This window comes from Maniola hyperantus, chromosome 4, assembly GCF_902806685.2.
Source record: "Maniola hyperantus chromosome 4, iAphHyp1.2, whole genome shotgun sequence".
NCBI lineage: Eukaryota > Metazoa > Arthropoda > Insecta > Lepidoptera > Nymphalidae > Maniola > Maniola hyperantus.
Genome location: NC_048539.1, coordinates 9441385 through 9468343, shown reverse-complemented (window position 1 = coordinate 9468343; position 26959 = coordinate 9441385). Strand labels below are relative to the sequence as shown.

General features: G+C 37.0%; 3 protein-coding genes and 1 long non-coding RNA gene across 4 annotated transcripts; 1 reads left to right on the top strand and 3 right to left on the bottom strand.

Annotated features, from left to right (window-relative positions):
- Positions 1–2326: 2326 nt before the first annotated feature.
- LOC138402232 (uncharacterized) lies at positions 2327–3720 on the bottom strand. The gene is made up of 2 exons (XR_011236642.1): positions 3487–3720; positions 2327–3161 (listed from the first exon to the last, which is right to left on the bottom strand). It is a non-coding gene; the product is annotated as an uncharacterized lncRNA (long non-coding RNA).
- Positions 3721–4760: 1040 nt separating this feature from the next.
- Mpv17 (Mitochondrial inner membrane protein MPV17) lies at positions 4761–6383 on the top strand. The gene is made up of 2 exons (XM_034968185.2): positions 4761–5149; positions 6008–6383. The coding sequence occupies exons 1-2, from the start codon at positions 4946–4948 to the stop codon at positions 6365–6367; spliced, it is 564 nt and encodes a 187-aa protein (XP_034824076.1). The 5' UTR covers positions 4761–4945; the 3' UTR covers positions 6368–6383.
- A 1046-nt stretch (positions 6384–7429) lies between these two features.
- On the bottom strand, positions 7430–13002 carry LOC117981921 (lipopolysaccharide-induced tumor necrosis factor-alpha factor homolog). Its single transcript, XM_034968186.2, has 5 exons — positions 12925–13002; positions 12427–12489; positions 12018–12083; positions 9323–9453; positions 7430–8649 (listed from the first exon to the last, which is right to left on the bottom strand). Exons 2-5 carry the CDS (start codon positions 12478–12480, stop codon positions 8553–8555), a joined length of 348 nt encoding a protein of 115 aa, XP_034824077.1. The 5' UTR covers positions 12481–12489; positions 12925–13002; the 3' UTR covers positions 7430–8552.
- A 1650-nt stretch (positions 13003–14652) lies between these two features.
- Positions 14653–26587, bottom strand: NaPi-III (Na[+]-dependent inorganic phosphate cotransporter type III). The gene is made up of 10 exons (XM_034968161.2): positions 26233–26587; positions 24990–25649; positions 23925–24170; positions 22890–23072; positions 22447–22602; positions 21154–21644; positions 20494–20717; positions 19160–19345; positions 17435–17581; positions 14653–16113 (listed from the first exon to the last, which is right to left on the bottom strand). The coding sequence occupies exons 2-10, from the start codon at positions 25180–25182 to the stop codon at positions 16023–16025; spliced, it is 1917 nt and encodes a 638-aa protein (XP_034824052.1). The 5' UTR covers positions 25183–25649; positions 26233–26587; the 3' UTR covers positions 14653–16022.
- Between the last annotated feature and the right edge of the window lie 372 nt (positions 26588–26959).

Genomic DNA, 26959 nt, shown 5'->3' with positions numbered 1-26959 from the left:
CGGTCTTGCACCAACACCATCCGACTCCCTGCGACTCTCTTTACAAAAACTACTTACTTAACTTACTTACTTGTTTAAAAAAAACAAGTACCTAATAAAATTAAAAAGCTATAAGACTCACGATGAACTACAGTGGCCCTGGTAAGTTCTATTTTCCTTATTACTGACCAAAAATAGATGCATTTGACGATTCAAAAGTAAGAACTTCTAAAAGTTTATAATTGAATAAAAAATTATCCTCAATAACAGTCTTTACCTAACTACTTACCTACTCTTGCAACATGACATTGAGGAGTTGGATTAGTGATTAGTTGTTACAAAGTTTATACCTACCTGGCAGCCAGCCTGGGTAGCCTAGTATCTATTCACAATCAGCAGACCCAAGGCTTCTAAGGTAGATAAAGTTCGACTCGTTTTGGTTTCACTATTAGCCAGCTCTTGACGTGGTTTTAGTTTCTTTATCACCTGAAATAAACTTTTATTTGTCATGCTTGTAAACATGCAAGAATCCTTATGATCGTCATAGGGATTTTTGCATTTTTGCATTAACAAAAATTTAAAAAAGAACTGTAAAACATAATAAATAATTTACTTCCTCAAAACTGCAAATTAATAGTTGGTCTCTTTTTGTTTAACTATGGTCAAATCAAGAAAATTGCAATGTGCTACTTATCTAGTAGTAGACACCTACCGGCTACCTACATACAATTTGAAAGTGCTTAGTACATACTGGTTGATAGTACCTAACTATTTAGGATATCCTTCAAATGTACTGGTACTGCATCTAATTCTAATTTCTTTATTTTAAACCAAAAATATAGTTAACAGGATTAACAGACAGAACATAGGCGAGAATATTTTTTTGGCTCCCAGTTTTTTCGTTTTATGGCCCTGATTATTTAGAAATGTGTGGCATTTCTAATTTCAGGACATTTTGGAAATCTACAAAAGTATGCAAATATTATTAAAAGGATAAATTTGATTTTATCGATAAAGTATGTACACACATCACTACAAATGAGGCCTAAAAGAATGTATTAAATAAATATTAAATTACGCTATGAAACGTGATTTTGTTACTTTGTCACGAGATGATTACATTTATAATATGCAAATCTTTAATTTTCAGCGATTTTCGGAGTAAAAATCGCTGTTGGTAGCGATGGAATAATTATTAAAGACTAACCCGTGAAAATACAATTCTGGAACTTTTACGCCTCCTTTCGTAGATCTGGATGCACAAAATACAGCTTCACACATTTTGTTTCCACTTTTTAGTGTAATTTTGACCCTGATTTATCAGATTTTTAAATATTTGGTAAAAATGTTGCATCAAACCCCAATGTTTTGTCTGCTTAAGGGGGCACCTGTCAACTATACTGGTCACTATTTTCACCGATAGAGCGACGTTGCCAGACTTATATGAGCTATCGCTTTTACACGAATGGAGGTTCCCTGAAAAAGACGGAGATAACAATACCTCTTTGACACATAGATGTACAAGAGCGGCAACACGTTATGGTTACCTCTATGTATACTATCTCTATGGGCCACGGTGATAAGGACAAAACAGAATCATTTTGTCACGTTCTAACAAGAGCTTAAATGCATTTTTAGCTATCTCGCTCTAACAGTAAGTGTCACAATAGGGCTACTTGTAACAGTCCTTATTCTGAGGTATTTACAAAGGATTTGTATGTAACTACTACGTAGTGGTATTTATCCACCGTGCTCTTGTGTTTGATGACGTCATCAAACAAAACGTCAAAAACACGGAACAGAAAGAACAGTGGAAGTGCAATTCACCAAAATTACTATAGGAACCGCTGTCGCCAAACTCATACAAATATACCGATAGTCATATATTGCACTACAAAGAAACAAATCATTTGATTTGTCGTTTAAGTTTAGTCAAAACTAGCCTACGTCACAGATTTGGAAATAAACCCTGACGCTCTAGAAATAAGATTTATTTTGCTTTAGCGGAAGAACGTATTTACGAGCTATAGTCACACTCACGTCACACTAGATTCAATTGTCCAATTAATTCCGCTACTTGATCATAGATGGCGGTATTCTAAGTAGTAGCAATTATAAACTTAATTACTTTAAACATATGGTTGACATTTGCGTGATCGGTCGATTTTTTTTCCTCCTCAGTTAAGGCTGCACCACGTAGCTCAATGAATTACCTATCGATATCGATAGATACTCGTTATTTTGTTCATTCGCAAAAATAAAATTAAAAAAGGTAATTATAAAATTGAATAAAAGTGCTGGTATGTATGCATGCCTTTTACAAGTATGCACAATAAATACTGCAACGTATGAAAATAGATAAATTTTATTTATTGCCCTTGAAATAAAACATATTTGTTAAGAAACTGGCGTTTCGAAAGTCTTATTTTTAATTTTAATAAATGGTGTATGCGAACATTTATGTATATATTTTTCGACTATTGCCTTCATCAAATCGGTAACGTGATTAGACGCAGGAATCTCCGAATCACTTTGTCTTTTTGAAGAACCTGGAGTGACCACATTTATCATTTTGTGGCTGAAACCAAAATTAAATTTTGAGAATAAATCCGTACTAATATTATAAATGCGAAAGTGTGTCTGTCTGTCTGTCTGTCTGTCTGCTAGCTTTTCACGGCTCAACCGATCAACCGTTTTTGATGAAATTTGGTACAGAGATAGCTTGCATCCCGGGAAAGGACATAGGAAGTTGAAAAGTTCCCACAGGATTTTTAAAAACCTAAATCCACGCGGACGAAGTCGCGGGCATCATCTAGTACCTATATAAAAATGAATAGGAGAAAAATTAATTAGTGTGTTTATGAATTAAATTTGATATTTAGTCAGTCAATCTTCATACAAAAATATAACTAAGAGGTGTGTTGTTTTGTATTATAATATCAAGTATTTTCAATACTTACTGAAAGTAATAAAATAAAACAAGGTTATTTGATTAAAAGACTTAACGATTTTCATTGATGGAAGCGCAGTAGGTTTCGTATATCTATATCCTTTATTTGATATTATAAAATCGACTTCTAAAAAAATGTTCAGAGCATATCATGCTTGATTTGGTTGGCATCCAATTAACTCTAACCGTTGCATCTATCCATTTCTCTTTGATGCTTGCATCTTTGGGAAACCTAAAAATATTTTAAATGAAGGTTAGAGGAACTACTGATGTCTATTTAGTGATCAATGCAACGTCTCACTCATTAATAAATTATAATTATTGCGTTACTATTTATTTATATCCTTGTATCGATATCAATCGATAAATTCAATATTCTACTTGGCCACATCACTATTTGAGTAGCGAACACGGAGCGAAGTACTTTCGGAATAGAATCAATCCAAAATAAACTTTATCTTAATTGTTTAAGGTTGATTTTGACTAACCGTTCTATTAAATATTAGTAAATTGAAATAAATTAAGATTTTATAGAAAACAATGAAAATCGTACTTACCGATGATACGAAACACCTCCATTTTAAAGATTTTTTCTCCTACTATCATTTTTACACTCCAAAACGGAACAGTAACATTGCTAGGGCAATATGAATTTGTCGCGAGACTACCAACTCCACGCGATGTTAGAACGCGACTGGGATCAGTTTTACGTAACTACGCTTAATTGTGGCACGCGTGCCACGCCTACTTAGCACTTCCACTGTTTTTTCTGTTCCGTGGTCAAAAACATGCTTGACCACAGACTAATAACATATAGGATAATGCTCATAGAGTAAAGTAATACACAGGTGCTTGACCGTCTGCGGGGCGGGGCCTATTACACCGTAGTAGTACATCGTAGATAGAGTAATAAAGATAGATACAGGAACGTTTGCTTTCTCATTCACACTAAAAAGAGAGCACAGATAAAGTTAATAACCAATGTGATAAACAGAGACGCAGCTAACCTATTTTTTGTCCCTTATCGTGTAACCGATTTTTTTCAAGAATACATACAAGGAATGCAACTTTAGTTGCACAACAAACTTTGAGAATTCGTGGCGTAACTAATTCATTGTATTTCTCATTAGTTATTTACTTGTTTTCACATAAAAAACGTTTAATACCTACGAATATTGTTGATCGGTTAATACAAATATTGACTACTAAACAATGGTAGTAATTGTCGTGTTATTCATCGTTACGTCGTGCTATCGCTATCTCATACGCGGTTACGCAGTACTTTAATCTACCTTTATTAGTCCATCTAAGAGGTGGTTCTTTTTTCTACATCGATTTTTTCGAGGTTTCTGGACCGATTTGCAATTTTTTTTTTTTAATCAACAAAAAAAGTTTACTTCGTGGTCACATAAAAAATTCTGGATTCAACTCCTTAATCCTGATGCTGCAGGGTTACTGCCCGCCTGGGTTATCAAGATTCAGGAAGTGTTCATAGTGAATTCATGTTGTAGGTACCAAGCAACGACAACAATCCCGAAAAATCAAAGAGTTCCCGCGGGATTTTAAACAACGTAAATCCACGCGGACGAAGTCGCAGGATTCAGCTAGTTATTATTATAAATAAATAATTTGTACCTACTGATTATATTACAAGATTATTACGATATTATTATATTCCTTGTCAAAGAGTATATAATCACTACCGACTACGTTTTGTTTTTGTGTTCTTTGCGAAAGTGCTGTAAAAAAAAAAGATTCCGACGAATTGAGAACCTCCTCCTTTTTTGAAGTCGGTTAAAAATAACCATAGTACCTATATTATCTATGAAAATAACACTGAAACTGAATCACTCACTGAACACATCTTTTAATCTCTTAAGATCACAAGATCACTGCTCAAAAATAATCTTGAATTTACTCTTGTCAGACTTGCCCTGATGAAGATGAATATAATTTATGTTTATTGATTGTTTGTAAAGTGTAAACTAATTTATTTAAGCCTTGCTGTAACTAGGTATGTGCTTTACAATGGCAAAAGCTCGGGGTGTTTTTCAAATATATCAAAAAGTACTTGCTAGACGGCCTTACTTAGTACAAGCTATTCAAACTGGAACTTTAATGGGGGCTGGTGATCTCATTTCACAAACCATAATAGAGAAAAAGTCCACGGTTGATTATAAAAGAACCTTTAAATTTTCATCTATTGGACTTTTTGTTGGTGTAAGTTGAATAAATACCTATTACTAAACTAAATTTTCCTGTGACATCGCATAGATTTAGCTTCTTTTGGTTCATGTTGGAATTTCGTAAAACCCTTTTTTAATTAAAAGTAATTATACAGAGAACTTACTTAAAATATCAAGACTACATATCTAGTGCAAGCTTACATTGATATTGTCAGTCTCTCCTTTTTAATATATCAGTAGATAAGCATCTATCTTACAAAATCTATATCTATACTTAATAAATAAAATTGAAGTGTCTGTCTGTAATTTTAAAATAGCTACCTCATATTTAAGCTCATATGGCTATTTGAACTTTACCATAACTACATCACACGTTTTAAAAAATTTTGTCTGTCTCTTATCTGTCTGTCTTTTGAACCTACTAATCTTCGGAACGGCTGACCCTATTTTGACGGGACTTTCACAGACAAGTAGAAGAGTAACCAAGGAGTAACATAGGCTACTTTATTAACCAATAACTAATTAAAAAAGGAGTTATGTTTTTCTACCTATGTACACCCCAAATCTCCGGGATTTCTGAACCGATTTGCGTAACTTTTTTAAATCGATAGAGAAACTTTGCGACATTGGAAAAAATTGGGATTCCAAATCCTCAATCCTGATGCTGCAGGGTACCTGACCCCCCTGCCAGGGTCCCCGGGGACGGGCGACTACTTTTTGTCCTGGAAGATTAAATGTTCCCACAGGATTTTTAAAAACCTAAATCCACGCGGACGAAGCCGCGGGAATCAACTAGTTTTTAATAAAAAATATTCCTACCTACCTACTTTTTTATTAAGTAAAAATTTATTTTTATACAAATTATACTTATGTAGTTTTTTTATGTTTTCAGGGCCCCGCTCTACGTGTATGGTATGGCCTGTTAAACAAGCATGTAGGGGCAACTGGTAAAACTGTGGCTATGAAAAAAGTATTTGTAGATCAATTCATATTTGCCCCAACATTTTTATTTTTCATCTTAGTTGCAGTTGGTACTATGCAAGGAAAGCCTTGGAATACAATAGAAAAAGACATGCATGATAATTATTTTGATGTTCTTAAAACAAATTACTACATTTGGCCTTGGGTACAATTAGTTAATTTTTATTATATTCCTCTTCAGTATCAAGTATTACTTGTGCAGTTTGTTGCACTATTTTGGAATACATATTTATCATGGAAAACAAATAGTACTGAGCAATTAAGAGATTAAAAATATTTTTTTTAATAATTATAATATAATATATTACTTTAGAATTCCTTGTCTCATTTTAAAAATAATAAAATAAAATTAGGTCCTAGTTCCCACTTAAGTACCTCATACTATTGTAGCATTAAGAATGTACCCACATAAGTTATTTTAAGTAAGAAATTGATTTGTACTTGCTAGTAAGTACTAGCTAGTTACCTACATGCCTATATTGCAATGCTACTTTGTTTAAACAACTCCGACAGCTACCTATTGTATGTTGGTACTAAGCAAGAAACTGTAGAAAATAAATAGAAATCTGTTTTAGAATATACAGGTAAAACCCTCTAAATTATGATACCCCACTAGATATATTAATCTTATGTATTTGAAAGTTGAAAATACTAATTATTTGTTAATGAACACATTTTAATTTTTTTTGTGGTGCAACCATTCATTTTCAACAAATTCACGATTTTCGGATTTTTCCTCTTACGTGTGGTATAAGACGTGCCAAATTTCATGGGTCAATGGGAAGTACCCTGTAGGTTTTTTGACAGACAGATGGACAACAAAGTGATCCTATAAACCTTTTGGGGTTCCTTTTTTCCTTTTGAGGTATGGAACCCTAAAAAGTTAATAGTACTAGTGGAATGTAGCAGACACAATGTGCAGAGATTCTTGTGCAGAAACATATAATTAATAAATCTATATAATATCTAAATACATTAAAGGAAAAGCAGACTGACTGATCTATCAACGCACTGCTCAAACTACTGGACGGATTGGGCTGAAAGGCATGCAGATAGCTGTTATGATGTCCGCTTATAACGGATTTTTTAAAATACAACCTCGAAGGGTCTAAAATAGGGGTTTGAAATTTGGGTACTCCATGCTGTCGAAGTTAGTATGCTGTAGGTGGTTTTATGAGCCTTCTCAGTCTTAACCGTCAACAGATTTTAAATCTATTATTGAGAAATTTCTGCATATGCAGTAGTAATGACTCACACTTGATTTTTATAATTTAATTTATCAATAAACCAAAAGAGCAGAGAGTCGAGGGTTAGGCAAATAAAATTGGCAATATTACTAAATTTAGGTAAGTATAATAAAAGAATCTTACATTATATTATAAACACACAGAACAACAGACCTGTGAAAAGTGCTTACCTACGTAGTCATTCTTACCGCTAATATACTAAGTATTACCACCAAAAATAAAAGTAAGTAGATATTTGTGCCTAATTCCATTGTACACAATCTCTAAACTAAACTAAAATGACTCGTCTAAATCTATTGCTATCCCTTTCATGAAGTTGCTTGCAGAAAAGGATAGCACTCGATTTAGACCTGTTAATTTAGTTTTGATTAGAACTGTGTACCTACCTACAAGAGAATTGGCCCCATTGTTAATTGCAAGTACTAAACTATGGTATAAAAGTATGTTTACCTAATTTAGGCGCATTACTCACTGCAATAAAATAATATTAATTATGGAAAATAATCAAGGCTTCGCGTTCGGCGCCAAGAAAGATTGAAATAGGTAGGAGTAGGTTATACCTATAGTAAATTACCGTCTTCTGTCCTATCCGGTGCGGAATTAATTCCGCAGTGCACGCGCTTCTGTATAGTTCTATAGTTCACAGATTTTGCGGGGAAAACGTACGGAAATTTAAAGTGGTGCGCGCTAGTTCTTGGGTACTACTTACGCTACGAGTATAGCTCCGCCTAAACAGGTTCTTAAAAGAAAATTTCTATATTAAGAGTTAGTGGCGGGATTAAATGTCGAGAGCGCCCTACGCAAGCACTTCATAGGCGCCTCTCTCTAAAAGCCATATTAAAAATTTACTAATTTCAAAAGAACGAGTAATCGACTCATTGCATAGCTGGTTGTTAGTGATTGTACTATTTATGTGAACGAGAGTGAAAAACGTCACGTCATGACACTTTACTATATTAAAGAAGAGGCAGTTTCAGTCACTTCAAGATAATATTACCTACTTAGTAGGGATAATTAGGTAGGGTAATGGAACTCTATCTACATAATCGCGCGCGCCTCGCGCCCCTAGGCACGTGCCTAGTTTACCTTAGGAATAATCTGCCTCTATATTGGAGCCCTATATTAACTTCTTTCCGTGGATATAGTATAGTATACAATATATTTCATACATAAAATATGTCTTTGGGTCTTTTGGATGTGGATTCAATTTCACTTCTCATAAGTTCCGATATAGCTACTGCAACTTGGGCAGTAGTGATCGGAATTTTTCGCAGAGTCCATGCAATACGGGATGCAACAGCAGCAACTAAAAATAAAAAGCTACGGTTAACAATAGATAGGTAAGTAGTATTAAATTGTTTATTTAATATAAATAGAATAAATAAGTAATCTAAAAAAACCAACCGATTTTAATCTCATATCATAACGACATCAATCAATCAACAATCTTCAATCTAACTAAATAATATAATATATAACAGGAAAAGGTGACTGATTGACTGATCTATCAACAGCTTAAACTACTGGACGTATCGGGGCTATTTGGCATGCAGACAGCTATTATAACGTAGACATCTGCTAAGAAAGGACTTTTGAAAATTCAACCCCTAAAGGGGTAAAATAGGGGTTTGAAATTTATATAGTCCACGCGGCCGAAGTCGCAGGCATAAGCTAGTCATTATTAAAAGGAAAAGTCCTATATTCACTCACTGACTGACTCGTCAACGCCAAGCCTAAGCGACCTAAGTCCTCTGTTCCCTTTACCCTTTCTAAGGCCAAACCTCGCTCCACACCGAAGAAGTTGCAGGCATCACCTATTTTAGAGAAAGAGCCAGTGCGTGCCAGACCTTCGTTATTTTATAAAATAAGGTGTAAAAAATCCTTAACGTCAATCAAAGTATAAAGTCTAATTTTTTTATATTTTCTTCGGAATAGTATTATAAATCATGTCATGCACACATTACATTCTTAATACTTACCATAAAAGACAGCAAAGTGCAGCAGTAATGTGTGTTCGAGTTGTACTTCTATATTTCACGGAAGTCTTGATGTTGGAATTACAAAACGGACATATAGTTGTAGTATTCTCTGGACCCAGTAACAACGGAATCTGAAAAAGAAGTTTTTTACTAGGAGCTGAGTCCCGGGTTCATAAAGATCAGAGAACAAGAAGAATCAGACTCGCGCACTGAGGGTTCCGTAGTACAATCGTATTTTATCGACATTTTGCACGATAAATCAAAAACTACTTACTAGATCTCATTCAAACCAATTTTCGGTGGAAGTTTGCATGGTAATGTACAACATATATTTTTTTGTTTTATTCTCTTATTTCAGAAATTACATTGGGGGGACACACACACATTTTACCACTTTGGAAGTGTCTCTCGCGCAAACTATTCAGTTTAGAAAAAAATGATATTAGAAAACTTAATATCATTTTTGAATACCTATCCATAGATACCCCACACGTATGGGTTTGATGAAAAACAAAGTTTGAGTTTCAGTTCTAAATATGGGGAACCCCAAAATTTATTGTTTTTTTTCTATTTTTGTGTAAAAATCTTAATGCGGTTCACAGAATACATCTACTTACCAAGTTTCAACAGTATAGCTCTTATAGTTTCGGAAAAAAGTGGCTGTGACATACGGACGGACAGACGGACACAGACATGACGAATCTGTAAGGGTTCCGTTTTTTGCCATTCGGCTACGGAACCCTAAAAACCTGTCAAGTGGGAGTCGCACTCACACACGAAGGGCTACCATCGTACAAAAAAAACCAGCCAAGTGCGAGTCAGATTTCTCTCAGTGAAGAAAGGTTTTGGCCGCAGTCTACCACTTCACACACCTTTTAGAACATTATTGAGAACTCTCAGGCATGCAGGTTTGCCGCTTTTTAGCTCGTTTCCATCTTAGACTGCATCATCACTTACCATCGGGTGAGATTGCAGTCAAGGGTCAACTTGTATTTGAATTAAAAATAAAGGTTTCCACACGATGTTTTCCTTCACCGTTAAAGCAAGTAATATTTAATAATACCTACTTAAAACGCACACAACTCCGAAAAGGACGTGCGTGCTCCGGATCAAACCCCGACCTTTAGAAGGCGGACGTCTTAACCACTAGGCTATCACAACTTCGGTATTCCATTTATGCTCAGTCAACTTAAAATTGTGTTTGTATTAATTTAGCGTCACATTGCAATTGCTAGTTCTAAGAAACACTCATAGTCAGCAAGAGTCGGAACAATCTACCCCTTGTTACTTGTCAGCAAGATTGATTTTAGTACGTACCTAGACGTAAGCATTGTTATTGCCAGAATGAAGGCGTAGCTTTTTAAGTGGCATAAGCTTTCAAGTGGCAAACAATGAAACGCTTGTGAATGTGAAACACTACTCGGTACCTACCTATTCGATAAACTTTAGTTTACGTACGCGACAGTTCGAAATGGCAATCGGGGAGGGAACGCTGCGCACACCCGCACAGCCCCGCGCTGACCCGGTGCGGGCAAGCGTGGGTGGCGTGCCGCGTGCGGGGCGTCCCCCTGCCTCATAACCCGATCGCCATTTCAACCTGTCGCGGACTGTATACCTAACTATAGTATGCGGTTTTCTTGAGACGTACAGACAGACAGACAGACGACGAACACTCGGTGCGCGAGTCTGACTCGCACTTGGCCGGTTATTTTTTAAATGAACCAGAACATTAAAAATAGTTTAAAATAATCATCATCAAGAACCCATCGAGTCCATTACTGAGCACGAGTCTCATCTCAGAATTTGAGAAGTTTGGGTCATAGTCCACCACGCTGGCCAAGTTTCCAGATTGGCAGATTTCGCACATCTTTTTGAGAATATTATGGAGAACCCTCAAGCATGCAGGTTTCCTCACGATGTTTTCCTTCACAGTTAAACCAAGTGATATTTACCTAATTGCTTAAATAGCACTCGCCGAAAAGTTGAGGTGCGTGCGTGGAATCGAACCGCTAACCTCCCGAATAGGAGCCCGATGTCTTCTTACCCATAGCACAATCAATACCTACCTTGTTATTTTGTGCGACTAGGCTATCAACGCTTAAAATGTTTAGTAGATCTAGGTTAGGTAGGTACCTCTTCTTACATCTTTAAATTAGAGTTATAGTCCGTACAAAATGACTCCTCACGCGCCATTTTAACTCTATGGGTCAACTGTCACGTCAAAAGCACAAAATATATAATAGTACTAACGAGTGACCTTTAAAAATATAAGGACTACTTTTGATATGAAATTTGACACAATAAGTTCAAATGGCGTGTGAGAAGTTAAATTTTACGCGTTATAAAATATATGGCGAGGTAGGTGTGTGCTGTGATAGCCTAGTGGTTAGGACGTCCGCTTCCTAATCGGAGATCGGGGCTACGATTCCGGGCACGCACCTCTAACTTTTCGGAGTTATGTGCGTTTTAAGTACCTAATAAAATGTCACTTGCTTTAACAGTGAAGGAAAACATCGTGAGTAAACCTGCATGCTTGAGAGTTCTCCATAATGTTTCCAAGGATGTGTGAATTCTACCAATCTGCACATGGCCAGCGTGGTAGGTATAGACTATGGCCAATACAATCTCACTCTGAGGGGAGACCCGCGTGATCTGTAGCGAGCCGGCGATGGATTGATCATGATGAGGTACTTACCGTTTTCGGGACGTACGGGGAGGAAACGTTAACTACAGATGTTGGAGACGCAGATACCCTTGCCGCCTGAAAAAGATTTAAGAAGAGCTAGAATGTTAAAAGTTGGCATTACTGACGACTGACGAGGCGTAGCGCAAATACAGTACGCGGCAGAAAATATTGAACATCAACCTGTAGAAAGAGATAGCGGTTTCGTTGAGCGTTCTCTGTCGTTGAGACCGACAAAACGTCATAGAGACAACGCTCTACAAAGCTTCGCGCTCGCCACCCTTCCCGATGACGCTGTAGCGGCCAATATGGCCTACGCAGCATAGTCAATCCGAAACAACACAAAAAAGACACAGTTCAATTTCATTTATTTGCTGAATTTAAATATATTTTTAAAAGTAACTTAAGCTAGGGTACTTACATCTTTCGTCAATTCAGGTTTGCTGGGACACAGAAGTTCTGTATCTTGACTCATCGTTGATTCCTATAAAAGTTATTAATAGTGAATTATTGAATTTCAAAATTATCCCTGTGGGAAGTAGGTAATTAGGTATAATTATAATATAAAACTATTTAATAAACCAACGTGCACTATAGGCACCTACTACCTATATAGGTACCTATGTCGCCAATAAATTGTCACAGATATTTACTTATTTTATAACTAAGACTAAGATGAATAATTTTATTAGTAATAATGGCACAAATATTTGCGAAACTATTTTCAACTAAACTGCTTTATTTTAAAGAATTAACGCTACATTTGCCTAACAAGTCACTCATAATCTTTGAGGTATAAATATACATAATAATTCAATGGCCATAACTCAAACAGATTAAATTAGGTAATTAATTATAATAGGTAGGTATTTTATTATTAATAATAAAATGCACAAAAATGAACAGCCAGCCTCCTAACCTTTAAAACTGGTATATATAAGCTAATGTTGAACGAGTAACGAGTCGACCTACACTATTAGAAGATTGAACTCAAATGAAATGAAATGAATGTCCTATCAAAAATTAAAATATTAAGGCTCCCCCAGACAGCCGCTTTATTATCGGTCGATAATATCGCATGCGTTATTGCGATATCTGTTTTCAATACTAGGATGGTCATGTAGTTACACACTGCTGCGATAATAACGCCGCAATGGAAGTAGGGCGTATTATCGCAATAACGCATGCGATATTATCGCGTATCGACCGATAATAACGCGGCTGTGTGGGAGAGCCTTTAATCTTATTTTTAAACTAGCGACCCGCCCCGGCTTCGCACGGGAGAGGAACTATTCCGCTATAGGTATTTCGTTTTCGCTATGAGTTATGTCCACCTGATATTCGGTCGGTCGGTTGCAGGCACCAGTTAGGTACATACCCATGTGCGTTTGCTTTGCAAGCAATTGAATATCACTTGCTTTAACGGTGAATGAAAACATCGTGATCTCTAATTTTTTGAAAACAAAATATATGCATACTAATAAATAAAACATAATATAAGAAAAATAAAATAAAATAATATAACCCATGTTACTCGCTGATAATGTACTTACTTAGCTTTCTATAGGTGAATTTTTTTTTAAGATCGTTTCAGTAGTTTTTGAGTTTATCCTACAAAATCTTATATATTATTAGTTAATTTTCGATGAAATGCTCTCAGTTGGCGTAACTTCCGACATTTTATTTTTAAACAATTAGTTATCATCATATTACAACAAATTGATACAAAACTATACTATACCATACATATAAACCTTCCTCTTTAATTACTTTACCTACCTATTGGTGAAAACTGCATTAAAATCCGTTGTGTAGTTTTTTTAGTTAGTAGTAGATCTAAGCGTTCATACATACACACAGACAGCGAGAAGCGACTTTATATTTTTATAATATGTAGAGAAGAAGAGAAACGCTCTTGACTATGCTCTATGCACAAACTACATACCTACCTAAAGTTTATGAGGCTCTATAGCAGGGAGTTCCCGAACTTTTTTTTTAATTTATTTTACGGCCCTGGATGTCATTCCTTTAAGGCTAAGACCATGGAACCAAAGAGTATGTAATTAGTACGTTTTACACGAAACCCTCCGTCATATTTTATGGAACTTATGGAACCACAAAGCCCAAACCAAATATCAACCAATCTTGACTTTTTGTTCTTTCTATAAGCAAAGAGTATATAATCACTACGTTTAAATTTACAAATAGATTGAAAAACACTGTACCTAATAAGTTTTTTTTGCAGAAAATGATATACTTACTCAAAACTAGAAAGCATTTGGTACTGTCCTGTTCTACACAGTTCATCCAGAAATTCGTTTTTTAAAAATCAAAATAGCGAGAAAACGAGCAGGCGGGTCACCTGATGAACCATGCATATTTGCAGTACCAGAGGAACCGCCAATGCGTTGCCGGCCTTTCAGGAATTGGTTGGTTTGGTGGGGGGGAGGTACCCCTCCAATATTAATGATTATTCAATGCATAAAACCGCATTAAAATCGGCCTACTTAGAAGTTTTTCACTAAATTGATAACAAATAAACGCATTAATACAAAAACAAACAAACACAACCTTGAACGACAAATACATAGGTAGGAATACAGTTTTCGTTCCGTCGTGGATAATAAAACAGCTTTTGAATCTATTTATTTAATTTAACAATGTTTTATTACATAATAATCAGTGGCATTTTAGATGTTAAATTGACTTAACTCTTAACTTATTAAGTTGTATTTAAGAGTTTATTCAGGCATTTTACATTCACTTTATCATTTTTTAAACATAATATTATTATGAATCGAGTGAGGCTACGGAATTCTAAAATGCTTGCTATATTAAGTATTATAAACAGCTGTTTGGTAAGTGTGCAGAAACCTATTTGAAAATAATGGGCAGGTACTATGACCACAAGATTAGATAGGTAGGCACAATAATTAGTGAAAACATTTTTGACAGTAGGTATACGAAAACAAGGCACCATCAAAATATTATAATAGCGATAGCTAAAATAAAACGGTAATGATGTAATCATAATTAGTTTTAAGATTTATGAATTGATTTTTGTTTTCATAGTTTTTGGTTAGGGTTTCTATTAACAAAATTGAGCGTAGTTGTTAAACAGGTGTAAATAAACCGAATAAGTAGGTATATTAATATCAATAAAATTAATAAGTTATGTATACAATTTTGAAAATGGACAAGAGATATAAAATACATAATTTATAAAAATTCTGGACCCAAGTTTCTAAAAAAGTATATAATAATAACATGTAGGTAGGTACTTATTTACATTAATTGATATACCGGTGAAGAACTAGAAAAATATCAGGAGGAGATTTGTGATTTTATATTTTTTATTTATTTATGACTAATTAGATGTATCTAATTTACCAAATTGCTACAATTGTACCTACCATGATTGATTGCTAAATTGATACCAAGTCAAGCTTTTTTTACTTACTTAATTCATAAAGTTTTTGTGTTTATGTACCCATTTTTTATTATTTCGGGATTTTACGGCTAACCAAAATTTCACATTCGATTATTTTTGATCACTCCATAGTTCTACACAATATTTAGTAGCACTTCTAATGCTTACAGTACGAACGGACTCTAAGGGATTATTTTGTTCATAATACTCTTTTTAAAATTGTAACTAAGTATACTTCTCTGTAGTCGTTCATTTTACAGCTTTTTTTTCTGATTGCTAAGCTTCTAAACGGAATGTAACATAATATTAGGTAGGTAAGTAAGTATGTAGGTAGGTACTCGTATTTTTGAGAAAATTGCGAACATACCTTTACGTAGCTAGGTACCTACATCATAAATAATATTATATCTACGGTTTAACTACAAAAAGAACCCATGAACCTCTTTTTATTGAAATACGGCTGTTTAGTTCATTTTAGTTTGACAGTTAACTCTGGTTTGACGTTATGGTATTTCGATATTCGACATGTATCATTATACATATTTAAACCATTAAACTCGTACAAAGCAGCAGTTGATAAGTTCAATTCAAACGACGAACGCTTCGAGAGCCAGCATGGCGAGCGCCGCCGTGGCCGCCACGGCCGGAACCGTTACCGCCCAAGCGAATATTATGTTCCTGCAACAATCGACATTCCTGTGTTACTGTTATCACTATGGAATTGGCTTATCGTATGTAGGTACTAGGTACTTATGATACAGGGTCGGCTCTATCCTATGTAGCGACCGGGTGCAATAATAAGGTATTCGTCGTATTTAACGCTGGGGCAAATAAATATTAGGTAATTCGGGTGTTTGAAATCCCTACCCATATTATAAATGCGAAAGTGTGTTTGTTTGTTTGTTGATATGTTGGTTTATTTGTTTATTGTTTTTGATTTGTTGGTTTGTTGGTTTGTCCTTCAATCACGTCGCAACGGAGTACCGGATAGACGTAATTTTTTGCATATTGGGTATAATTAAAGACCTGGAGAGTGGCATAGGCTACTAGGTACTAGTACCTACTAAAAAAAGAGTTTTCACGGGATTTTTAAAAACCTAAATCTACGCGAACGAAGTCGCGGGCATCAGCTAGTATTAAAAAATATTATGTGGACGATTAATGTTCATTAAATTTTATAATACTTAGGTATATATTTTGAAAGTTGGATTCGAAGCATTGTTATTGTCATGGAGCTCAAAACAGATTTTTGTCTGTCTATCTATCTGCACACGCTTCACGCTGAAACTTAGTATAGGTACTTTATAGCTAGTAGGTAAAGGTATTCCGGGTTAGTAAATAAGATACAAAGAGGTCTAGTTATTAAACCGAAAAAAAAATATTTTCAAAAAACTGACTTTTCATAATTACTATTACTATACTAAGTATTTATTTAATAGTTGGTTTGGAAGCCACTATAAATTAGAATAGTAATTTCGATTTCTACACGTAGGTGCCTACTGGGCGAGCTTACCGCGTCGCCGTTTAGTCTTATCATCTATACTAATTACTGATATTATAAAGCTAGGTACAGTTTGTTTTGTTGGTAGGGGGTAATCTCTGGAACTACTGAACCGTGTTTGGAAATTTTTCAACCAGAAGAAAGCTACATTATTCCTGAGTGACAAAGGCTATATTTATTTCCAATAAAAATAGAGGTCCCTGTAAAAATTGTAATAGGCTACCCGTGCGAAGCCGGGGCAGGTCGCTAGTCTATACTAATATTATTTATGCGAAAGTGTGTCTGTCTGTCTGTCGTTCTTCGATTTGGGCGAAATTTGGTAGGTATAAAGCTTGCATCCAGGGAAAGGACATAGGCAACTTTTTATCCTATCCCGGAAAATTAAAGAGTTCCCATTTCGATTTTTAAAAACCTAAATCCACGCGAACGAAGTCGAGGGCATCATCTAGTTACTTATATTTGAGGTTTTAAATTTTAATCACTGGAAATCCTTGTTACCTAAACAAACTCCAGTCCACAGATTTTTCGGAGAAGTATCCAACACAGACGACGGAGCCCACCTTGCAGTGCGTGGTGGAAATGGGCAGACCAGCCTTGCTTGCCACCAGCACCGTCAGGGCTGCTCCCAGCTCGATAGTAAACCCGCTGGTAAAGATAAACTTAAAATTAGTTTTGTAACGAATCTACTTCGTAGATGGTGACGCCGCCGCGGTCGTATATTTTCTTTGTAATGTTAAGCCGGTTGCAGACCGAAAACTAAGGCCACGGTAAACTACGGCATTCCGAACCTGTGGTAAATTAAACTACCCGACGAATCAAAAGCACTTGTAGCTTTAGTTTTAAGTTTGCGTAATAATTATCACCACTATATCTTAGAAATCCAACATCTGACCATCAAAAAGAGTAATTTATTACCTATTTTGAATAAATCATTTGACTTTGACTTTGTAAAAGTTTACTTGAATAAAATATATTCTATTCTATTCTATTCTAAGCTGTGTTAAAGCTAAACTTAGTCAGATGAGCTATATTAAGCTGCTGAGCTAAACTAAAAATATATCCCGTGCACACTAAACCTAAGTGAAAGCTCAGGCCAACACTGGCGAGAAGTGCGAAGTGGTGCCAAGGTAGGCGGGAGGGGCTTAGCTTAGCACATGTAGCAACTTAGTTTTGCATATTTTAGTCATCTCACATAGCTTGTCTTAATCATAGTTATATAATAGATATCATAGTTTGCAGTCTGCAACGCTGCACACAAGTATGAAAAACTGCGTCAGCTGTGCAAGCTAAGCTAAACTAACTTAGCTTAGCTCTTGGTCTGCAACACGCATTACAGTCTCCCCCTGTTTCCTAAGGCGTCCCGACCAGGAAACTGGAGAAAGAGTTCGATTCGCCATTTGTCCCTGCTGTTGAATGTTAAGCTTCATCGTCCCCCTGGTTCAGAACAGCTTCCAAGGCATAACAGCTTGCATCTGACTAGTGAGGTATTCATACGCAATGTTGATGCTTGCCCTGATTTTGTCACGCAAACTCTTGGGCCTGAGGTGTTCGATTTGCCTGAATTGTCCGCCGCCCGGTTGTAACCAGCGGCCCCACGTTGGACGCCAAATTTTGTAGCGGATCTACTTCGTAGATGGGGACGGTCGAATATTTTCTTTGTAGTGTTACCTACAGTTTTCTCTTGTTTTTCAATACAATACAGGCACTTTTACCCTACCCGCGGAAAGTAGAGCGCTCTCTCTGTTACGTAATCGCATACAAATGATAGAGACTAAAGATTTTGAGTCAACAACCAATCACAAACGGAACTAAGTATGTTTTTAAATTGAATTTCGAATGTTTTACGAAAACATGTTCGTAATTTGTTGGTGCCTGAAAATGGTTAATGACCACTGAGATTTTTGCCTCTATCATTTCTATGGGATTACGTAACAGAGAGAGAGCGCTACACTAAGTTCTTGCCGCGGACTGTATTGTATTTAAAAAACAATTTGAGATTTTTTTAAAGTGTCGGTAAAACGCTTTAATTTCTAAATATATAAAAGAAAAAGGTGACTGACTGACTGAATGATCTATCAACGCACAGCTCAAACTACTGGACGGATCGGGCTGAAAGGCTAAGGGGGTGAAATAGGGGTTTGAAATTTGTGTAGTCCACGCGGATGAAGTCGCGAGCATAAGCTAGTAAAGTATAATTAGGAATGGAGAGAGTGGTATTCTTACGTGTCAGGCGTGATGCTGGTAAGGTCCTCGCCCACAGTTTGAATCACGCGCCGTCCCCACAACCACAGGCCCAATGCGATGCCGACCCCACCAAACACCAGTATCGCCAGTGGGGTCTCCGCTCTCGCGTGCGCTCCACCCTCCGAGTATAGCAACCAGAGGGCTACTAGCGGACCTATGGCGTTACTGAAATTAGAGACGGTAATATTTAATATGCGAAAGGATATATAAATACACTGATGATAAAAATTATTTTCGAAAAACAGGCATCAAAAGACTAAAAAACTAAATAAATAAATGAAATCACTACCCCTTAATTATAAATGCGAAAATGTGTTTGTTTGTTAGTTTGTCCTTCAATCAAATCGCAACAGAGCAACGGATTGACGTGATTTTTTGCATGGAACCAGCCACGGCCGAAGCCTCCCACCCATAGATAAAAGAAGTCTCTAATCTGTGCTCCCACCAGACCAGACGGAATAAAAGAAATTATGAAATTCCAAACCCATGCCAGTAATCGAACCCGGGACCACAATGCTTATCACTGCTGCAGGGAGGTCGTCAAATCGTCGTTCTTTACATTCTGAGTTTTTCCTTAGTGACAAGGATATATTGATATTTTCCTTAATTTTTTTTTCTCTAATAAAACTACTTATTTAAGTTTTTAAAAATTATATTATTTAAAAATTAGTAAGAGCCATATGTGGATTAATTTCAAAGAGACGAGACGAGTGGGAGTTATTACTAAATTTTGAAATAGTATTTTCAACAAACTGAGGAAATGGTGCTTCTAGTACAGGAGCCTAGTTAATGCCAGAAGACAAATTGAATTGCTCTTAAATATCTAATTTAGAATCAGCCGAAAACGAATTTGGTATAACATAGGTATATTTCGCATTTATCAAAGTTAAGTTCGAGGCCAATAGATTCAAATTTTGATATACTTAATTAATACCACTATCGTCCAACACTTTCAGGAAATTCAGTAATTTTAGGGAAAATAATAACAGAAAAGAATAATAATAACAGATTTGTTTTGATAATTGAAATGCCCAATTTTGGAGTTTATAAAGACATTTTCACAGAATAACAATTGTGTACATGGGCGCCCGCCGGCAGCAGTGTCAATTTTAGTGTCCTCTACCTACTCTTTTCCTGAGAACACTCAGCATGCACAGGCCGTGCAGCCTCGCGTCTCCCAATGTGACGTGAACTGACAGGGGACAACAGAAGTTGGTCAAATTAAAGCAAATGTATCTCCTGTGGTTTTTGATTTTCCCATACTGTCCCAGTTACAAAAAAACACACTGTATATTATATCAGGATTATCTCACCTGACATCGTTGCCTCCATGAGCGAATGCCCCGAAGGTAGCAGTGAGAACCTGTAGGAAGGAGAACAGTCGCAGCGTGTCCGCCGGCGGAGGCGGTGGTGCCACCGGCGGTGCTGGGCTGCTGCCGCGAAGCAGTGGCGCAGCGCTGGAGTTGGGTGTGATCGCCGCCAACCGTGTGTTCCGTATCTCGCACTCTATACTCCACGCGCTGCCACCTTCAGGACCCTGAAATAATTTAAGTCGAATTTTAATGAACATGATATTATTATGGGCATAGTCGCCGTGAGGTAATTTGCATGCCTGAGGGTACTATACAAGAGGGTAATATTCTCAAAGGTGTGTAAAGTCTGCCAATCCATACTTGTCTAGCGTGGTGAGCTATATGGCCTAAAACCTTCTCATTCTGGAGACCTGTGCTCAGTAGTGGCCTGGCGATAAGTTGTTGATGACTGACGAGTCATCATCAATCACTTATTTGCCAGATTATAGCTTGCAAACATCAGTAGGACTGACTGAAAGTCTTATGACTTACAGTAAGGTCATTAGGTTTGCTGAAAATTTGGCGGTGTCCGTGTGGATTTTTTTTTTAACTCTTTCTTTTTCCAGGATAAAAAGTAGCCTTATGTCACTCCCCAGGGTCTGTAACTGGACGCGCACTTACCTTATCAGATCTAGGCGGTGGAGTGTCAAATTCCACTGCCATGGGAGGCATTCTCATCGCCGATAGTCGCCCAAGCTCACCGCGTGCGATCGTGTCACACGAATCTCCCAGAAACCCATTCTTCGAATCATAACTTTCACCCATTCCCACCAGCTGAGCCGAATCTAAACTCTTACAGCAGCTTAACGTCTCGTCTATGTATTTAAGAGTATTTATTTGGGGGTCTGCATCAATTAACTGTAAACGTGATTTGTTTGGTGGGCTTAAGCTTCGGGAAAGGATACTGCAGTCGTCCATCGTGGCCAGTAGAGCTCGGTTTCTAGCATTAATCTCTCTGACGCCGGCAGAACATTTGTCTGCATCGCTTAGGGTAACCATTTCTGCACTCTCTTCTATAGCTTCGAGGAGTTTGCCGTCCTCGGATAGTAACGAAGTTGGCCGTTGAGGTACACTGGTTTTTGTATGTGTGGGTGTATTAGCTGGGGTCGTTTCTAAAATAAAACATTTTGATATATATAGTACGCGACAGATCGAGATGGCAATCGGGGAGGGAACGCACCGCACACCCGCGCAGCTGCCACGCTAACCCGGTGCGGGCGAGCGCGGGTGACATCCCCTCGCCTCATACCTCGATTGCCATCACAACCTGTTGCGGAGTATAAAATTCAGTGAGACTTGTGATCTTGATAGAACACTTGGAGGTTCAATTATAATTTGTCGTTATTTAGCAATATAGCTACTTATACGTTCAACTTAAAATATGGAAAGATGATTCTTACGTCATGATTTAATGGCGTCTAATAGCAGCCATGACCATCGATTACCAAATAGGCAACATAATTTTTAAATACATATCAAAAATTGCGGAACCGGCAGGACTCTAACCTGCGTCTTCTGGATTCGCGCCCGATGCCTTGACCGCTAGACCACGGTTTCGCTTACTGCCAGTGACGAAATTTGTGATATGTATGTTCACTACCATAAAACACTACTATAAGTCACACTATCATAAGTCACACTATCATAAAAAATATAAACAGGATTATTAAAATACGCACAAATCATTACTTTTATTTAGAAAATCAATTCTATGGATGGAATTCCTCACCTACACGTCATCACAATTGAAATTAGGACAAATCGTTTGGTATACCTAAGAATCATTAAAATCGGTTCACGCATTTAGTTAGTCTTTTAGCTCTAGAGAGCACCGCAAAGGAACAAAAAAATATATTTCGCGTAGCGCAGTCGTGTAAAAAAAGAGATTTTTGTGTGCTATGAGTAAACACTCACCGTTAGATAATCCGAGGGTAAAGTTAACAGGCGGTGCCACAAAGCGACGTTGATAATAGGGCACGAGGAAGGTACGCACGCAAATCGCTGCGAATACACCCAAAGCCAGGGACCCTGACAAAGCCATCCATAGTGGTATATTGTCCATTGCCAACACTGCAAAGGAAAAACGAGTTTGTTCAAATGCCTGATCCGTCCAGTAGTTTGAGCTGTGCGTTGATAGATCAGTCAGTCAGTCAGTCACCTTTTCCTTTTATATATTTAGATTTAGATTTATGTAACGAGACACTTGTCTCGTTTTACCTGTTTTAATTCTAAGCAAAGGCAGAGTGCGCTCTAAAGATCTCACCCAACAGTAAACATCCACGCTGACTTATCTAATATCAACGAAAGTATCATACATTATTATTATTAGATAGTAAGTAGATAGGTATAATACTTACATTTTGGGCCATCGAGGACCACACTTAGCACATTAACAGCAATAGTGGCGCCGTAGAACAAAGGTAGGACTTTCAACCCTGCAGTCAACGGCTGAGTTGCGCGCAGGATGAATCGACGGACCAACCAGTACAGCAGTGCTGACACCGTACCGCTGAGAGCAGGCGATATAAACCATGATAAAACTGAAAGCAAATAAAACGGAGCTTAGGATATAGTCTTGGGTTATCTTCTATAATATAAAAACGAATCACTAAATGTGTTGCTCATCGCAAATCTCGAGAACCGCTGAACCGATTTCGCTATTTCTCTTTTTATAATGGTTCTTGAAGTACAAGGAAGGTTCTTACGGATTTTTTTTTTAAATTTGAATCGACTATGTTTTGGAGTGTGCTGTGAAAGTACAATCTTGTCTTTTCTCCAACGGGAAGAAGAACTTTTCTGTCATCTGTGGTAGAGTGGTAGACCACTCTCCACTCTCCACTGACCACAGAACACGAGAAACCGTGAACGTGATCGACATCCAATCTATTCGCAATACGAACCGTTAAGGTTTGGAACATCGCCCTTTCGGCGTCCGTATTTCCTGCCACGTAGAACTGTAGCTTCAAGGCAAGACTGAATTAGGCATCTTTTAGTCAAGTGCGCTCCAACTAATTAGACCTCGCCATTGCTTATCCTACAGTACCCCCTTTGGCAAAGTCGTACCGCTAGCCAGTACGACTGGTCAGGATAGCTGCTAACCTTACGAACTACTTATAAGAAGCCGTGTTGAAGCTGACACTCAAGTTAGGGCTTTACACGACTATTATCACAAGCAGGCAGAGATCGCGTTCATGCTAATTTTGTCATCAAATAGTAAAAGTTGCTACGAGTGGCGCAGATAACGTGGTTATATTTCATTAAGAGTCTCTATATGCATGTATGCATGTATGCATGTAGGTAAATAATATTTCCTTGGTATAAACTTTTAGTAGGAATGTTATACTAATTAGAGGGTAGTCAGTCTGCTCTAAAATATTAATTTTCATTCTCACCAATCGCCCCTAGTGTAGACCAACGAACGCCAACTGGGCCTTTTGCAGTCAGTGTGAATCCAACAGTAGCGCCAACCACCGAATGAGTCCCTGACACTGGGAGCCTGAGAGCCGTGGCGAGGATCAGCCAGGCGGCTCCGGCGATCAGAGCTGCCAGGCAACCGGCAGCCAGCAGTCGTTCACCTCCGTCGTCGTATAGTGACACGTCAAGTATGCCCTTGCGCATCGTATCGGATACCTTGTAACCTAACCAACAACAATAAGTATGATAAACTTAAGTGTAAGTACAAAATATGTACCTACCTATTCAATATTTTTCGTTTAGTCCAAAATGAGGCTAAGCTTATCAAATAATCAAATTGAAAGTATTTTAGAGAGATTATATTATGATTTAAACTAGACTAGATAGTAGATACCTACCTATAGTACGCGACAGCTCGAGATGGCAATCAGGGTACGAGGCGGGGGGACGCCCCGCACACCCGAGTCAAGTGCTTCCAAACAATGAGGACATTAAAAATTGTCAACATCCCGGCTCCACGAAAACCAATAATGAAAACAAAAGTACAATGGCATTATCGATAACACCGCGGACTTCGAGGAACAAGGTAGCAAGTACTCATCAGCACAAAGGGAATTACTTTTTCATTCAGTATAAAACGGCGAGCCACCAAGATCAGTGGCGCTTCTCAACTTATTACTCATAGAGTTAACTAATGATTAAGAATACCTATTGTAATTTAAATTTAAATTGCAAATAAATATTTTATTTTTTAAAAATCAGTGAGTTCGGGTTATTTTGACTCCCGCACGTCACATCACACGTTACCCGCGCTATCCCCACCGGGTTAGCGCGCGCCGTCACTTGTCGTGTACTATAGGTAGGTACCTATTAAAAATATTTTGAAATTTAACCGTCAAAGGTTTAATGTACCCTCCAAATATTTTACTAATTCATACCTACTGCCAACGGCCCTACTAACCGAGAAAAGAAAGCCTTTTTTAAAACGTTTAGTTTCAACCTATTTGCAGTGAATATAATCAAAGAAATAGTACTAAACTTACCGATCAAGACCGCTCCGGCGATTTCGAAAATTGTTGCAAGTATGCATGCTTGTGTGAGTGTGAGGACTTTTGACCCAACGCTTGTTCCGAATGAATTTGCTACGTCATTAGCGCCGATCCCAAACGCCAGAATAAATGCAACCACGAAACCACATATCACCAACCAGAGCAAATCGTCTGAATATGGTTCCATCTCTTCTTCCTAATTTAACTGTAGTTTAATCACCGGCATTGGCTACTTATGATAGGCAAGTGGTAGGTACTACTTAACTTATTTTTTTAGCACCTAATTAATTTTTATGCAATTTAATACATATTACAGATAACAACTAGTAAGCTTCGCTTTTAATAAACATTGACTAACCACGACAGTAACAAATTCCTTTTTCATCAATTCAATAAAACTATCATCATCGTTCCGTACAAAAATATAGTCGTAATAATATAATTAGTTGGTACACTAGTGGTAGTTTTACTTTAACATACAAGATGTTATAAACTTAGATCCTTAACAAATATTTTATAAATTATGAATTATGGTACCTATCCAAATTAGAAGTAACAATATTGGTTGAAATTACAAAATTGTGCGTCACAACGTAAGATGTTTAAAACGCAGTTTTTGGAGTTGGTGCAGTTTTAGTAAATTTGGCTTCATTTCTGAAACAAAAATGTTTACTGAATATTCTGTCAATAATTACTCGCTATGATAATAATTATCTACATACAATTACCTAAGTACTTCTATTCGTTTTAATACTTTTACTAAGAAATCTCTATCTTTTATGTCACGAAAAATGGTTTCACAGCATTTTTCTTTAGAAGTCTTTAGTCAATTTGTATATTGTGAATTGGGTGTACCTAATAAAATTATTGTAAGAGGCACACGCTGAAGAAATTTAAGTTTCAAGAGACCACATGGTTGCGATATCGATTTGCTGACGCCATTCAATGAAATTTTCGCGCTTAAACAAATATTCGGTCGTATTATATTGAAAGCAATTCGTTAGAATACTTACCTATGTATATAAGTTATATTTTTTAATTAAATCTTACGCTGCCTTTAATGCTTTAAATACCATAGGCGCCCTATGTGCTCTCTCTTACCTAATTATAATGCCTCGTTAACTCTCAATTTTAAAAGCCGAAACATAACAAAACTACGTCAATATGAAGGCATTTTTGGTTTAAAGGATTCAGGAAATAAAAATCATTTGTAATTATTGCAAGAAAAAATACTTACTTTTTGAAAATGTAGGGTTTTATGGTCCTGAGACTCAAAAATCGAGATTATATGAGTGTGACGAGTCACTTTGGGTCTCTCAGCTGTACACTGAAGTTACCGAGGGTCGCCCCATTTCGTCGTCTGAATGGAGCATGCGCAAAACACCGTCACCCCACTTCTGCAACCCCCCCTTGTCGTCGCTATTATACATAATTATAGAGCTGTAGCAGAGCTGTAGGCACGGGTATTTGCAAAGGACCCCCTGGAAACAGGCCTTTTAAAGCTAGACGCTATAACAAGTTTACGACTCATCACATTTCCTATGTACACTTCGTTGACCTTATGTACCTAGTCGATGGGAATTTTTTAGCTCTTTCTTTTACCGTGGTAAATACGACTTATTTGGCATAAGTACCTACACTGATCACTATGTAAGTGAACCAACCAAAACCAGCATTTTTCTTTGAGTACCTACCGGGCTACCTACCTATGAATTTTTGGATAGTGTGGCAAAATTATTGAACCAGCACCATATTATTGCTTTTCATCCCACTTGTTATTAATAACGGACTGTCTCATTATTATCCATAGTTCTTAATATTTATTATAAGCGTAGGTATGTCTATCGGTTTATTTTTTTGTTTGCTTGGCTATGTGATTGTTATATCTTTCACAGACCATCCGTTAAAACCAATTTTTAACCCCCGACCCAAAAAGAGGGTTGTTATATGTTCGACTTGTGTAT

Coding starts and splice junctions, on each gene's coding strand:
- Mpv17 (XM_034968185.2), top strand. CDS start 4,946: ATGTGCTTTACAATGGCAAAAGCTCGGGGTGTTTTTCAAATATATCAA. Junction 5,150..6,007: donor CTATTGGACTTTTTGTTGGT/GTAAGTTGAATA, acceptor TTATGTTTTCAG/GGCCCCGCTCTACGTGTATG.
- LOC117981921 (XM_034968186.2), bottom strand. CDS start 12,480: ATGAGTCAAGATACAGAACTTCTGTGTCCCAGCAAACCTGAATTGACG. Junction 9,454..12,017: donor CCCCGTACGTCCCGAAAACG/GTAAGTACCTCA, acceptor CTTCTTTTTCAG/ATTCCGTTGTTACTGGGTCC. Junction 8,650..9,322: donor GCACTTTGCTGTCTTTTATG/GTAAGTATTAAG, acceptor TTTTATTTTTAG/TTGCTGCTGTTGCATCCCGT.
- NaPi-III (XM_034968161.2), bottom strand. CDS start 25,182: ATGGAACCATATTCAGACGATTTGCTCTGGTTGGTGATATGTGGTTTC. Junction 24,171..24,989: donor CGCCGGAGCGGTCTTGATCG/GTAAGTTTAGTA, acceptor GTTGTTGGTTAG/GTTACAAGGTATCCGATACG. Junction 20,718..21,153: donor CACCGCCTAGATCTGATAAG/GTAAGTGCGCGT, acceptor AAATTATTTCAG/GGTCCTGAAGGTGGCAGCGC.